General features: G+C 41.1%; 1 protein-coding gene across 1 annotated transcript in view; it reads left to right on the top strand.

The window, feature by feature from the left end:
- Positions 1-16,525, top strand: part of Tnfrsf19 (TNF receptor superfamily member 19) — a 51,237-nt gene that overhangs the window by 21,661 nt on the left and 13,051 nt on the right. The window contains exons 4-5 of the mRNA XM_042685498.1: positions 458-636; positions 2,150-2,235. Coding sequence (XP_042541432.1) covers positions 458-636; positions 2,150-2,235 — 265 coding nt within the window. The remainder of the gene's footprint in view (positions 1-457; positions 637-2,149; positions 2,236-16,525) is intronic.

A 16,525-nucleotide genomic window follows, 5' to 3' on the forward strand; every position in this document is an offset into this window, starting at 1 on the left:
TTGCTGAGCACGTCAGGGCACTCTGGTGCACAGATTTCCAAGCATTCACGCTCATGATGGAAATCTTTCCTGTGCTGAGCTCCGCTCTTGGCGTGTCTTCATTCATATGCTTCTTTTCTGCATTGAGCTGTAAGTCCGAACAGTTTCCTGACTTAGTTCCTGCACAGTCCCAGGACTGGCTCAATTGGCAAAGAAGATGCCATGATTCTACCCTAATCTAACAAGAAAGCCACAGCAAGAGTCTGGAGATCATTTCTTCTTTCCGGCTGCTGCACTAGAATTGATGACTAAGAACTCAGTAAGGAAGATGATTAGCCAGGGAAGGGCCACTTCTGTGTAGGAAAGGCGATGCTGGTTAATTATGGCACCAGATCTCCACTTTCTCCCCCTCCAAGTTCCTGCGCTGTTCTTCACCACTTGAAGTTAATGGCTGTCTGTTGCCTGTTCCCCTTGGCAGGAGTGTGGCTTCGGCTATGGGGAGGACGCGCAGTGTGTGCCGTGCCGGCCGCACAGGTTCAAGGAGGGCTGGGGTTTCCAGAAATGCAGGCCGTGTCTGGACTGTGCCCTGGTGAACCGATTCCAGAAAGCCAACTGTTCCTTCACCAGCGACGCCATCTGCGGGGACTGCTTGCCAGGGTGAGTGGCCTCAAGTGCAGTGTTCTCTATGTATGCTTCTACACTGAAAAACACTGATGCTTACCCAGAGGCATCTGCAGAGATCTGGTGGCGTCTTGTCTCCATATCCACTTCGGAGGGTCTGGGGGCCTCTGTGCTTACTTGGTGCCAAGGCGCTGGTGACAAATGGCATCAACAGGTGTGTTAACAAAAAGAGCAGTGTCAGGAAAACCTCCTGAGGTCTTGCAGACCATTGTCAAAGAAAAACTTAAACAGATCAAGAAGTAAATAAGCAACTCATGAAGAGACACAGCTGGGCAGTGGTGTCATCCTAGCTACTCAGGAGGCTGAGATCTGAAGACCATGGTTTGAAGCCAGCCCAGGCAAGACAAATCCAAAAGATTTTATGTCCAATGCCAATGCGTGGCTTTTCCATCTGCTTGTGTGTGTGTGTGTGTGTGTGTGTGTGTGTGTGTGTATCTACCTCTTCATCTGGAAAATGGGCAAAGAGGAAGTTCCCAGGGGTGGGAATGGCTGAGATCAGGCAGTCTTCTGAGAGGGGCAGAAAAGAAGAAATTAAAGACTTGATTCCTCCACACACATGCTCTCCCCAAAGCTACCTTCTGGGTATTTTCAGATTACCCCTGGAGATTTCCTCGTGCTTAACCCCATGGCTGTCATCTGAGCCCCAGGACTGGCTTCAGTTTCTTCACTGTCACCTCATTCTTTAAGTAAATACATCATTTGGGGGCAAGTTAAAGATAAACAAACACTTGAATGACTGTTTCACAGTTTATTTATGTGATTAGTTTTAAATTACATCCTTTCCAAGCCAGTATTCATGAGAAGAGAGCAGGTGGTTTGTTTCATAGTGATTGGCACTCAGGTCTTTTGAGAACATTGTACACACGGATGGTTCCAAGCCAGCCCAGGCAGGAAAGTCCTGGAGATTCTTATTCCAATTAACCATCCAAAAGCCATGAATAAAGGTGTAGCTCAAGTGGTAGAAAGCCAGCTTTGAAGGAAAAAAAGCTAAGGGAAAATGCTCAGAACCTGAATTCAGGACAAACAAACCAACCCCAACACTTGATTTATAAGGTGTTTGATACTTTCAATTGCACCAGAAATGCCCCCAAATAGCTGATTTCTTATTCTCCCACTATTACATCATCCCAATATAGAAAAGGGGTACATTGGGGAGAATCATAAAGTTATCGATACTTCAGAGTTATTTCCTGCCTGCCCAGAATGGCCACCAAAGGATTTGCCTGTCTACAATTCTACTGTATTTCAGCTTTTGCATGTGTGTTGGTACTAGGCCTTGAACTCAGGGCTTTGCACTTTTACTTAGCTTTTTGGCTTAACGCTGGTGCTCTACCACTCGAGCCATACCTCCACTTCCTTTGGGTGCTTATTCTTTAAACCATAGAACTAACCTTGGAGATCACGGATAATTTGTGTTGTTAACTCATGTCACTATGACTGTCAACTCAGATAGCAGAGCTAATCAGAGTCATTTTCCTTTCTCTTCTAGATTTTATAGGAAGACGAAACTTGTTGGTTTTCAAGATATGGAGTGTGTGCCTTGCGGTGACCCCCCTCCTCCATACGAACCCCACTGTGAGTGATCGTGTTCCAAGCTGGGCACAGGGGACAACCAGCCTTTTACCGTGTTATGTTTTAGAATTTTTTTTCTTCCCTTGGCAAATGGAACAAAAAATCTTGCTCTACCATTGGCCATTAGATACCCTGCTTTCCAAAAGTGGTCCTCCACATGAGTCTTCATTCCTTCCTTTTTCTTGTTGAACAAATCAGTGAGAAGAGAAAGCTCCTTGTGTACTGGGAATATGGCTTTACCTAACACAATGGAGCCTTGTCTCTGTGAGTTAACATTAGTTCATCTCTTTGATCCTGTGCTTTCCTTAGAGATAAAAGGTATTTGTTTCCAGTTTTCAATCTGCATGGATTTGGCACAGAAGAAAGGATGACTGTTCGCCCTCTTAGTGCTAAGTATACAAACCTGGCCAACAAACCCTTCTCCCAGGTTATATTATGGTCGCCAGTGCCCCAGCAGGGATTGGGGGAAAACTATGCCTCATCCTCAAAGAAACTGTGATGACCAGGCAAGATGGTAAAGAAACATGCTCTCTTCCTCACAAGAGCTACACTGGCCTTTTGTGAGGGCGATGTTTTGTTTTTTATCTTGTTATTTTGATGCTGGCACCGAGGCTTGACCTCAAGACCTTGCACTCTTGCTTAGCTTTTTTGGCTCAAGGCTGGTACTCTACTACTTGGGCTAAGCTCCATTTCCAGCTTTTTCCTGGTTAATTGGAGATAAGAGTCTCATGGACTTTTCTGCCCAGGCTAGCTTCGAACGTCAATCCTCAAATCCCATCCTCCTGAGTAGGTAAGATCACAGGCATGAGCCGCCAGCACCCAGCACTGCTGACTTTTTCTTGTTATTTTCTAAAGATTTCATTCTTTAACTAAAGTGTACAAATCTACGATGTCATAGATAGTGAAAGATGCACTTATTTAATGTGAATAATAATCTATTTCTCCATGTATGAGACCATTTGGAAAGCAAAATACATTATTTGTCCACATCCAAAATGCAACATGCTCAGGAGAGAGAAGACCGTCTGGAGCTTTAGTGAACAGCACTGGTGCTTATCTTTCTTCTAGAAAGTTGGAGTCTTTTGCTGTTCCTAGGGATCTTTCCAAAACACAGCTAATCTCTTCATAGGAGTGTCTGGCATGGTTGAGAGGAAATTATACACTGTGCCTTATGTTTTCCTTCTTCTCCTTTGGGTTTTTGAACTTGGGTACAAAGAGTTTCTTCTGAGGTGTATGCCCTCAGGCTATCCAGAAGGGATACCTCAAGGATGGAGCTTGTGTCAAGGGTCAGGAGGCAATGCAGAGGCTGAGACTTCCTGGGTCTCAGGAGTAACCCTGTGCTGCTGACTTACCTCTTGGCTCCTGGCTTAGAACACTTTTTGGATGCTCAACTCTCCTCTCATGGTTCTTTGGAGCTGCTGTCTTATGCATGCAACAAGTGACTGTCCTAGATATGTGGTTTAGTAGAGGCTGTGTGAGTGGTTCTAAGATGAACAGGGAAGGTCATGTGGCAGGCACACAGCCCCACTCAATAGCCATCACGGGGTGTTGGGGGAAATTTCAGAATGTAATCTAGAAGGTCTAAAACTGAGCGCTGGGGGTGTGGCTCCAGTGATAAAGGGCCTGGCTCAAATGGTGCTATAGTTTAACTGGCAGGAGGCATGGCACAAGTGGTAGGGGTGTGGTTCAGGTGATGTGGGCATGGCTCAAGTTGTAGACAGCCTAGACAGCCTGCCTGGCAAGCTCAAGGTCCTGAGTTCAAGCCCCAGTCCTGTAAAAAAAGAAGGAAGGAGGAGCTGGGAAGGTGGCTCAGTGGTAGAGCACTTGCCTTGCATGCATGAGGCCCTGGGTTCGATTCCTCAGCACCACATAAGCAGAAAAAGCCAGAAGTGACACTGTGGCTCAGGTGATAGAGCACTAGCCTTGAGCTGAAGAGCTGAAGGACAGCGCCCAGGCCAGAGTTCAGGCCCCACAACCGGCAAAAATTAAAAAAAAAAAAAAAGAAGGAAGGAAGGAAGGAAGGAAGGAAGGAAGGAAGGGGAAAGAAAGAAAGAAAGCAGAAAGAAAGAAAGAAAGAAAGAAAGAAAGAAAGAAAGAAAGAAAGAAAGAAAGAAAGAAAGAAAGAAAGAAAGAAAGAAAGAAAGAAAGAAAGAAAGAAAGAAGAAAGAAAGAAAAGAAGTCTAAAACTGAGCATCATGGTATGTGTTTGCAATTCTAGTTACAAGGCTGAGACAGGAGGATCAATTGAGACAGCAGTTCAAGAGTAGCATAATCAATATAACAAGACCTTCCCAACTTAAAAAAAATAGAGAAGATTGGAAGTGTGGCTTAGTGACAGAGCTTGCCAACGTACGTGAGGCCCTGGGTTGTATCCTCTGTATTGGAAAAGACAGCAAACAGGGGGAGGAGGAGGAAGAGGAGGAGGAGGAAGAGAACTGTCTTATGTAGAATTTTCAATCTTTGTAGCTAGTAACAAGGTGGAACATAACTGGGAACTGTTTGAGAAGGCTTGGATTTGCTCTGTACTGACGTGCAGCCTCAGGCAAATCATCACCCCTCTTTGAACCTCTGTTTCCTGGCCTAGAAAATGGGGATACATGAGCTCCCTACCTGCAGATTTGGGAGAGAACCAAATGCAGAAGTATTGAGTGTCAGCCCTACAGGGACAACCAATGACCTCACTTCCTCTTTTCCATCCACCACGGCTATTTACTTTGCAAGTCTGCACACAGACCTGTGGGGAGGTCATCACAGTGGACCGGGCCCCGAAGTCCAGCTCACTGGTGGGTGAGCAGCGAGAGACACTTCATAGGAGCTGCCATGAAGGTAGAAGTTTGATAAACTCCTGCCATAAGACTGAGACGCAGGGCACCCCCCCCCCAACTCCATCTGCTTTCTTGTCTTTCCCATTGCCAAGCCTCACACCCCACCAAAAGAGCACCCCTTCACACACACTCCTGAACTAATAATGGATTTGTGATGCTCAGTGGTCCCACAGGTCACTAATTAGTCATAATGCCCGATTGGGCATGGGGGCACAGTCTAAGTAGTGCCATTAATACAAATTACCATTGAGTTAAAAGGTCCTTTCTAATGGAATCCTGGCTGCAGGCTCTGCTCCAACTTCTTCCACACCTAATAATGGAACGCACAGAAGAAATAGAAGAAGGAAGAAAAAAAAGCAAGAAATTTTAGAACCATATCCTTCCTGCCTTGGGCCTGATAAGAAAGGCAGATTTTTTGTGTGATTTCTTTGAGCCATATTTACTTTTTTGGAACAAATGGCTTTGAAAAGCATTCAAAGTGGGTTTTCACCAGGGCATAACTATATTGAACGTGTGTTTAACCTAGATGTTTGCTTTGCTCTTGGGGGCTTCGTAAAACAAGCCACGTGATTCTAAAGATAGTGAGCAATCAGCGAATGGCTCGTGTGGGAGGAAGGGAAGGCCAGCCGGACAGCCAGGGGGCCCCGAGACACTACAGGAATGTCATCTGGCTCAGGACCCCATCAACAGTCACTTTCCCTTGTACCAAGAAGGATTTAGTTGTGGAAGAAAATTATGATTTTTCCAAAGAGAATTTAAAGTGTTTTCTTGTAAAACAAATGCAAATAGTTTAAAAGGACTAGAAATATGTCCCTTTTTTGTTTGTTTATGCAGTCCTGGGGTTTAAACTAAGGCCCTGGATACTGTCTCTGAACTTTTGTGCTCAAGGCTAGCAATGTACAGCTCCACTTCTAGCTTTTTGGGTGGTTAATTGGAGATAAGACTTTCATAGACTTTCTTACCCAAGCTGGCTTTGAACCTTGATCCTCAGATCTCAGCCTACTAAGTAGCTAAGATTACAGGCATGAACCACTTCCACCCAGCTATATGTCCCTTTTTTTTTTTCTTTGAACCTCTACTGGGGCTTGAACTCAGGGCCTGGGTACTGTCTCTTAGTTTTATTTGTTCAAGGCTGGTGCTCTACCATTGAACCACACTGCTACTTCCAGCTTTTTGCTGATAACTGGAGATAAGAGCCTCATGGACTTTCCTGTCCTGGGTGGCTTTGAATCACAATCCTCAGATCTCAGCCTCCTGAGATTATAGATATGAGCCACTAGCACCCAGCTGAAATATGTTTTTTTTGCCTTTTTAGAAATGTTTTTATTATAAAAATAGTGTACAGAGGGGTTACAGTTACATGAATAAGGCAATGAGTACATTTCCTGTCCAGCATTGTGACCTCCTCCTTTGTTTTTCCCCTACCATCCCTTCCCTCCCCACTCCCCAACTCCTCCCTCTCACCCCCCCCCCACTAATTTGTAAAGTTCATATTCAACATAGTGTCTTGTACATCTCATTGTTACAATGGGTCAACCTATATCCTTATTTCAGCATTTTGTTATTTTCCTTCCCCTCCCCAAATTAGAAAAATGTATATACAAGACGCAGGGTACCAACATCAAATAGAGTGACAACAATGGTTATACCATGGGGAAAGAACATACAAAAGAAACAAAAAAAATCACATAGTACATTTTAAATATGTTAAAAACAATAGCAAGAAAGAAAAACCAAGTTGTGTCCCTGTCTTGGGGTTCATTTCACTTAACTTCATCTTATATGGTGCATAGCTTTTGACATTTTCTGCTTATACTAGATATTGCAAATAAGGGAAACCATGGAACCTATGTTTCTTTGGGCCTGGCTTACTTTACTTAATATAATTTTTCCAAGTCTTTCCATTTTCTAACAAATGGAGCAATATCATTCTTTCTGGTGGAGGCATAGAATTCAATATATATATATATATATATATATATATATATATATATATCACAGTTTCTTGATCCATTCATCTGCTGAGGGGCATCTGGGTTGGTTCCATATTGAAATATGTTCTTATTGAAGGTAACTTTTAAAGTTTAATAGAAAAAAAATAGGAACAACTATAGTCCCACTAAACAAAAGCATTTCTAGCACCAAAGAATTGCAAAATACAGGGAAAATAACTCTTTGGGGGAGTTCTTTTGTCTTTTATCTGTATGATTTTTTTGAAAAAACAAAACCAGATTTAGGGCTAGGTCTGTGACTCAGTAATAAATTATTCATGAAGTCCTGAGTTTGATCCCTAGAGTGGGTGGGAGGTACCTATCCTGGGAGTAGAAGTCAGGGCCTGGATGCTATCCCTGAAGTTTTTGCTCAAGGCTAGCTCTCTACCACTTGATCCTCAGGTCCACTTCCAGCTCTTTTGGTTATTAATTAGGATATGAGTCTCACAGGTTTTTCCTGCTCGAGCTGGCTTTGAACCATTATCTTCAGATCTCAGCCTCCTGAGTAACTAGGATTATAGATGAAAGCCTGGCTTTCTATTTATTATTTTTGTCCTTTCCCACTTCAACTATAATGTTTTGCCATATGATTCATGAGCATCTGGCTTTATGTAGTACTGAGCCACACAAGTACTTGAACTAAGGTACTGTCACTTGTGTGGGTGGATACCTCTTGATATTGTATAGAACATGACCACAAACATGTCCATGTGTCCAAAGACACTGCAAATCTGTTCGTTGGACTTAAAATTTATAGCAGTAGTGTCTGGTGTGCACTTCTTTTAGAAAACAAAAACAGCTGGATACCGATGGCTCAAATTTGTCATCCTAGCCACTCAGGAGGCTGAGATCTGAGGATTGTGATTCAAAGTTAGCCCAGGCAGAAAAGTCCATGAGACTTTATCTCCAGCAAAAAGCCGTAAGAGGAGTAGTGGCTCATTTTGGTAGACCTCAAATCTTGAGCAAAATGTAAGCAAGAGCTCAAGGCCCCCACATGTGTGTGAGTGCGTGCACACACACACACACACACACACACACACAATGTAGAAGGAAATTTAGAAGGAATCTGGTAGTCTTTTTTAATTTAAATTTTATTATAAAGGTGATGAGCAGAGGGGTTACAGTTACATAAGTAAGGTAATGGATACATTTCTTTTTGAACAGTGTTACCCACTCCCTCATTTCCTCCCATCCCCCCCCCCCCAACTCCCCAAGTTATAAGGTTCATGTCCAACATACTATGTAGTATGCACCATGGTTGAATTGGTACACCCTTTATCCCACTGTTTCTGTGTTCCTTTTTCCCCTCCCCAAATCAGATAAACTTACATACAAGACAAAGGGTACAGAAATCAAAAACAGTGACGACAGAGACTAAAACAAAGGGAAAAAAAGAAAGAAAAAAGAAAAAACTGCAAACAATACAAAAAACCCTCTTGTTTCCATTTCTTGGAGTTAATTTTGATAAACATAATTTTTATATGGTCATTTGCACATAGCTATTGAGCCCTTGTGATCCTCTCCTAAGAATATCCTCCTTTTTTCTCACTGTGCAAAAGTTTAGAGTGCTGTTTAATTAATCAGCTTCAGGTGTAATTATTTGTCTTTTACTTTCCAGTGGATTAACTTGTAGATTTGTAGACATATTATTACAATGAGGGAAACCATGCAGTCTAGGTGGCTTACTTTGCTTAATATAATTTTTTCCAAATCTTTCCATTTCCTTAAGAATGGGTGATGTCTGCTGGGTGCCAGTGGCTCACGCCTGTAATCCTAGCTACTAAGGAGGCTGAGATCTGAGGATTGCGATTCAAAGCCAGCCGGGGCAGGAAAGTCCGTGAGACTCTTATCTCCAATAAACCACTCAGAAAACCAGAAGAGCACTAGCCTTGAGCTGAAGAGCTGAGGGACAGTGCCCAGGCCCAGAGTTCAAGCCCCATGACCAAAAAATGAAAGAAAGAAAAAAAAAAAGAATGGGGCGATGTCATTATTTCTGATAGGAGCATAGAATTTCATTTTGTATATATATAGCACATTTTCTTTATCCATTTATCCACTGAAGGGGCATCTGGGTTGATTCCGTATCTTAGCTATGGTAAATAATGCTGCAATGAACATGGTTGTGCTGGTGGTATTATTGTGGGCTGGTTTGTGATTATTTGGATAAATGCCCAGAAGTGGGATTGCTGGGTCATAGGGAACCTCCATACCACTTTCTAGAGTGGTTGAACCAGTTTATGTTCCCACCAACAATAGTAGCTTTCTCTTTATCCACATCCCTGCTAGCATCTGTTATTATTTGTTTTCTTGATAATGGTCATTCTAACTGAGGTGAAGTAGAATCTTAATGTTGTTTTGATTTGCATTTCTTTTATGGCCAGAGATGTTAAACATCTCTGTGTTTATTGGCCATTCTTATTTGTTTTTTGGAGAAGTCTTTAAGTCTTTAGCCCACTTATTAATGGGGTTATTGCTTCTTTTTCTTTTTCTTTTTGCCAGTCTGGGGGCTTGAACTCAGGGCCTGGACACTGTCCCTGAGCTTCTTTTGCTCAAGGCTAGCACTCTACTACTTTAGCCGCAGCACCAATTTCGGCCTTTTTCTGTTTATGTGGTACTGAGGAATGCAGGGCTTCATGCATTCTAGGCAAGTACTCTACCACTAAGCCACATTCTCAGCTCATGGTTGCTTTTTCTTTCAGGATTTGTTTTGGAGAATTTAATTTTTTGAGCTTTAAGTACCTGTTAGATATGAGGCCTTGTCTGATATATAGCTAGTAAAAATCTTCTCCCAGTCTGTGGGCTTTCTATTTATCCTGCTAGCTGCATGCTTTTCCATGCAGAAACTGCAACTTAATGTAATCCCATTTATCCAGTCTGATTTGTTGTGTTTCTGAATCTTCTTAGGGAGTTTCAACTTGTGACAAGGAGCCATAGTGTTTCCCCTATCCCTTCCTGTAATGTTTTTAGAGTATCTGGTCTTACATTGAGTTCTTTGATCCATTTGGAATTGATTCTGGTGCAGGTGATATATAAAGCTCTAACTTCAGATTTCTACATGTATATAGCTAATTCTGCCAACACCATTTGTTGAAAAGGCTGTCTTTCTTCCATTTGATAAATTTGGCTCCCTTATCAAAGATTAGGTGGCCATAGGTCTGTGGTTTCATTTCTGGCTCATGATTCTATTCTTTTGGTCCTCAGGCCTGTTCATGTGCCAGTACTAAGCTGGGTTTGTGTGTGTTTTAACCAGTCGTGGGGCCTGAACTCTGGGCCTGGGCACTATCCCTCAGCTCTTCAGCTCAAAGCTAGCATTTTACCACTTAAGCCACAGCGCCACTTCTGGCTTTTTTTTTTCTGCTTATGACATGCTGAGGAATCGAACCCAGGGCCTCATGCATGAAAGGCAAGCACTCTACCACTGAGCCACCTTCCCAGCCCCCCAAACTGTTTTTATAACTACAGCTTTACAATAGAGTTTGAAGTTTGGTATTGATATTCCTCCAGCACTGTTCTTCCTTCTTGGATTGTTTTTCCTATTCAGGGTCTTCTATTATTCCATATGAAGTTTTGGATTGCTTCTCCTATTTCATTAAAGAATGTTGTTGGGCTATTGATGGGTATTGCACTGAGTTTGTAGATAGCTTTTGGCAGTGTTACCATTTTCATGATGTTAAACCTCCCAATCAAGAAGCATGAGAGGTTTTCCATTTCCTTAAATCTGCTTTAATTTCCTTTTTCAGGTTTTTAAAGTTTTCAACATAGTGGTCCTTAAATCTTTGGTTAAGTTAATGCCTACTTATTTTTTTGAGGACATTACAAAAGGAGTTGCTTTTCTTATTTTAGCCTCACTCTTCTCATTGTTGGCATAGTGAAAAGCCACTGATTTTTGTAGGTTAATTTTATACCCTGCTACTTTGCCAAAGTTTTGAATCAGCTCTGGTAACTTGGGAGTTGAGTCAATGGGGCTCTTTAAATACAGGATCATGTCATCTGCACAGAGGGATAGTTTTACTTCTTTCTGTATTTGATCCCTTTTATGTTTAACTCTTGCCTTTTCGTCTAGCTAGGAATTCCAATACTATATTAAAGAAGAATGGAGAAAGTGGACATCCTTGTCTTGTTCTTGATTTTAGAAGAAATGTTTTTAACTTTTAACCATTTAGGTGTAATACTAGCTGTAGGCTTATTATATTATTATTATATTGAGGAATGTTCCATAGGTTCCTAGTTTCTCAGATTTTCATCATAAAGGGTATTGAATCTTGTCTGATGCTTTTTCTGATCACGTGGTTCTTGTTCCTGCTCCTCTTGATGTATTGAATTACATTAATTGACCTGCGTATATTGATCTAGCTTTGAATTCCTGGCATGAATCTTGTTTGGTCATAGAATATGGGTTTTTTGATTAGTAGTTGAAGTCAGTTGACCAGAATTTTATTGAGAAATTTTATGTTGATGTTCATTAAAGAAATGGATCTATAGTTCTCTTTCTTTGATGGATCTCTATCTGGTTTTGGGATGAGAGTTATGCTGACCTCGTAGAATGAGTTGGGTAGTGATCTTTTGCTTTCAGTTTTATTGAAGAGTTTTGGGAGTATTGGAGTGATTTCTCCTTTGAAGGCCTTATAGAATTCAGCTGTGAATCCATCTGGTCCTGGGATTTTCTTGGATGGGAGGTCTTTCATTGCCATTTCTATTTCATTTCTTGTTTTGGGTCTATTTAGTTGGTTTGAATCTTCTTGGTTGAGTTTGGGTATACCATTGTTTGCCAAGAATTCCCCTACTTTGTTAGCATAGAGGTTTGCAAAGCATTCTCCTACAGTGTTCTGGATCTTGCTTGTTTCTATTGTGATATTCCCATTCTCATCTCTAATTTTATCTCAGTGTATTTTCTTTTCTTTTCTTTTCTTTTTTTTGGTCAGATTTGCTAAGTGTCTGTCAATTTTGTTAATTTTTCCAAAGAAACAATTCTTTGTTTTGTTGACTCTATGGTTTTGGGGGTCTCTAATGTTTCTGATTTAATTTTAATTACTTGTTTCTATCTACTGGCTTGTTCCTCTTTTTCAAGGAGCTTAAGGTACATCATTAAATTGTGATTTGAGATTTCTCCAATTTGTTGATGTAGGCACTCAGAGCTACAAATTTTCCTCTGAGTATTGCCTTTGCTGTGTCCCAGAGGAGCTGGTATTTTGTGTGTTTGTTTTTGTTAAATACCATAAACGTCTGAATTTCCATTCTGATCTCTTCAGTGACTCACTGGTGATTCAACAACGTGTTGTTCAGTATTCATGAGTTACAGGATTTTCTATGGTGGCTTTTGGTGTTGAGCTGAAATTTTATTCATTTTAGTATGATAGAATGCAGGAGTAACATCAATATATCTGAATTTGCACAGATTTGCTTTGTGACCTAAAATATGATCTGTTTTGGAGAAGGCTCCATGTGTTGCTGAGAAGAATGTATATTCTGATGTTGCTGGGTGAAATATTCTGTATATGTCTGTTAAATCTAGTTGGTCTATGCAATTAGTTATTTCTGTGGTTCCTCTGAGTTTTTGCCATGTTGATCTATCCAGAGGCAACAGTGATGTTTTAAGGTCACCAACAATCAATGTGTTTATGGGGGCCATTTGGCTTGATAGAGTTTATTTCAGCTTTTCACTTTCAGAATATGTTTGTTTGGTTTGCTTTGTTTTGGTTTGGTTGGTTATGGGCTTGAACTCAAGGCCTGCATGCTGTCTCAGAGCTTTTTCACTCTAGGTTAGTGTTCTACCACTGTGAGCCACAGTGGTAGAATGTTTCCAGAATGTTTGTTTTTGTAGGCATGGTGTGTCTCTTGAAGACAACGGATGGATCTTGCTTTCAACTAGTCAATCTATGTCTTTTGACTGGAGAGTTAAGTCCATTAATATTGAGAGTTAGGACTCAGAAGTGTTTGGTAGTTCCTGCTATGTTATCCACCTTCTTAGAGGCTATGCCTCATCATTTCTTACTATATTTATCTGGTTCTCTGGTAAGGGGCTATTTCTTTGCCAATATTGTGTTCTTGTTGGTTTTCTATGTGTAGTTCATCTTTAAGTATCTTCTGTTATGCTTGTTTGGTGGAGATAAATGGTTTCAATTTTTCCTTGTTGTGCAGGGTCTTTATTTGTCCCTGAGTTATGAAGGAGAGCTTAGGTAGGTACACTATTCTTGGTTGGTAGTTGTTTGCATTTAAGGCATGGCATACCTCATTCCAGGCTTTCCTTGCTTTCCTGGTCTCAGCTGACAGATCAGTAGTTATTCTGATTGATTTTCCTTTATAGGTAATTAATTTTTTCTTGCTGACAGCTTTAAGAATTCTTTCCTTGGTCTGGTAGCGATATGTCCTGTTCTGGTCTGGCCTTCTTGGTGTTCTAAAAGCTTCTTATATCTGAATGGGCCAATCATTTTAGATGTTCAGGAAGTTCTCTGCTAGGAGTCTGTAAAATGTATTTCCTATCCATTTAGCTTCCTTCTCTTGACCTTCCTCAAGACCTCTTAGCCGTAATTAGATTTTCTAACTGAGTCTTAAAGCTCCTGTGAGGATTTTTCTTGTTTGTTGGATTTGATCTGAATAACTGTCTGTTCTGTCTCTATAATATCTAACCTATCTAGATTCTAGAGACTCTGTCTTCTGTATTGCATCATATAATCTGATGTCAAGGTTTTCTACTTTGTTTTTTATTTCCCTGTCTTCTAATTGATCATTTTTGATGGCTTCAATCTCTTTGTGGAGCTTTGTTTTAGATCTTGTATGGAATTCTTTACTTCCTTGATTTGATTTTCAGTGTCTTCTCTCATACTGCTAGCTGAGTATGTTTTCATCGCATTCTCTTTCTTTCTCTTGTAATTCACTCAGCTTTCTGTTTGTGGATTCCATAAATTCTTCTATTAATCCTTGGTTACCTTCATCACGCTCACATAACCATGTGCAGGCTTTCTATCTTCATTCAACATATTTACCATCAATGCTTTTAAATCATTTTGAGAGCTAACTTCTGGATCATAGACTGTGCTATTACCTGGTAATTTTTAGTGGGAGTCAAGGTTCCTTGACTTGCCATTTTCCATTTGTTTCTATAGTTTGTTCTGCCCATTTGGGAATTAAAGCAAATCCAATACCACAACAGAACACAACTTTAAGTCAAAATCTAACCCAGAGCCCTGTAATTGCACAGACTTAAAGGTTCAAAATCATAGATAAATATTCCTCTATATAACTTTCCTTTTCTTTGTGGTTCAGGAAAAGAGATTATATATAGTCATAGCCAGCGAGCAAATCTGTTGTAAGGGATGAAACAATCCAAACGGAAAGGATAGCAGAATGATCCAATTAGACACAGTTACAATGGAAACAAATACAGTCTAACTCACTGACAAACAATTAAGGATCAACAGACTAAAGAAAATGAAGAAGGAAAGAAGAACCAGAAATAAAAACAGACTAAAGTACAATTAAAAGAAATAAGAGATATAATGAAAAATAGGAGGGCCAAATAAGAATAGAGGAATAAAGAAAAAGAAAGGAACAGAGAGAAGAGAATTAAGTCTAAGACACTGTCCCTCAGTGTTTTGGACTGTCAGCAATGTGACAAGTCTGTGGCTGGCTGGGATATGAGCTCACATTCCTGGTCTTTACATTTCTGCTGGAGGTGAGTGGATAGCCCGCGGGCACGCTGTCTCTGTCACTGACACCAATGCATTTATCATAGCTCCCTACCACCAGCAGACACAGATCTATCTTGTTATGCAAACTGCTTATAATTTTCTTCATTGGTATAAATCTCTGTATAATTATAGTTTACTTGGTGTGACTCAGAGATGCGGAGAGCTTGGGGGGCGGGGCCCTAAAACTCTACTTCTTTGGAGAAAGCTCTGTCGGCCCCCTGTTAACTTTCTGCCATCTTGCTTGTACCCTTCCTGGGAGTCAGCCTGCAGGTCCTAGGATTTCTTTAAAGGTAAAAGAGGAACTGGAGATTCCCTCAGCTTCCCCCACTTCTCTATCCCCTACTCCCACTCCCAAAATTCTAGCTGGCTCAGCCCTGAAGTTAAGAAGGCCAGTCCTGGTATTTCCCCAGCATCCTCCAATTCAACCTTTACTGAATCTGATTAGAGAAATTGACCATTTCATTCACACAATCCTAAGACACTCATAAGGACTCTCATTTTATTATGCAATCAGTGGGCTTCTTGTTTCTGTAGCAGTTTTTCTGATGACTTGGCTAATACTTAAATGGCCTGATTTTCTAGAACACTTCCTGGAGCCTTACAGTGTGGGTTCACAAAGCCAGGATGGACTAATGAAGGGCTCCATTTACTGAGGGCTTTGAAACAGTCTCTAGTCCTCAGACCAAGACTCCGGGGTGTCGGGCCAGGAGACTGATTGCTGGTGGGGATGCTGATTTTAGAGACACACTTTGGGGACCATCTGAGAAGAATGCCACCATTGCAACTTCTGCCCTAACTCTTGCTGTCTGCGGTTCTTTGCTTCCCTCTACTTTGTTTCTTTCTTTTCATCAGTGTTAGTGATTTTATTTTATTTTTAATTTTGTGCCTGTAATGGAACTTGAACTCAGATTCTTTTTTTTTTTTTGCTCAAAGCTAGTGTTCTACTACTTGAGCCACAGCTCCACCTCTGGCTTTTTGGTGGTTAATTGGAGGTAAGAATTTCATAGACTTTCTTGCCCTAGCTGGCTTCAAACCATGATCTTCAGATCTCAGTTCCTGAGAAGCTCGGATTACAGGTACAGGCCATTGATTCCTGGTACAACTTCATCTTTTTTATTGAAAAGTCTTCAGAAGGAGTGTTTATCAAAGGTTGTTTATGTAGACACAGCTGACACTTCAAAACTCAGTGAGAGTTTTTCCTACACAGGCCCCAACACTACAGTTCTTCGTGGAGAACAAACCTGTAAGAGCCTTAGGATCCACTTACATATTTGATAGACTAATTGATTAATTAATTGATGATTGATTAAAACAAAGTTTTACTGTATAGTCGAGGCTGGCTCTTGAACTCAGGATCCTTCTCCCTGTGCCTTCCAAGAGCTGGGATTACCAGCATGCACTACCACACCTTGCTCTCATGCCTGAACCAGACCAAGACAGGGATGGCAGAAAGAACTGAGAGGGGGAGCCCAGATCAAAGTAGAAAGCTGAATGTGACAAGACAGGAAAGGGAAGCCTGCAATCACACAGGGGACTCAGATAGTCACAAAAGCAGCCACAGAAACCCAAAACAGACTGTAATTTTGTGACATTTAGTATTGAGTAAACAGACCAACTCACCCTAATGACTGACCCCTGAGGTTTTTCTCTCTAATGCCACTCAGTATGATAATTACAGATCTCCTTGTTTATTCTGGACCTCAGGAAAGGGTGGGAGGAAGATCACATTACACTGTGAAGTCTTTGCTCTCTCTCCTTCTCCTTTCTCTGTCCTTTCCTCCTTCTCCAC

The sequence above is a fragment of the Dipodomys spectabilis genome, unplaced genomic scaffold (genome assembly GCF_019054845.1).
Source record: "Dipodomys spectabilis isolate Male_0828 unplaced genomic scaffold, ASM1905484v1 ptg000095l, whole genome shotgun sequence".
Lineage (NCBI taxonomy): Eukaryota > Metazoa > Chordata > Mammalia > Rodentia > Heteromyidae > Dipodomys > Dipodomys spectabilis.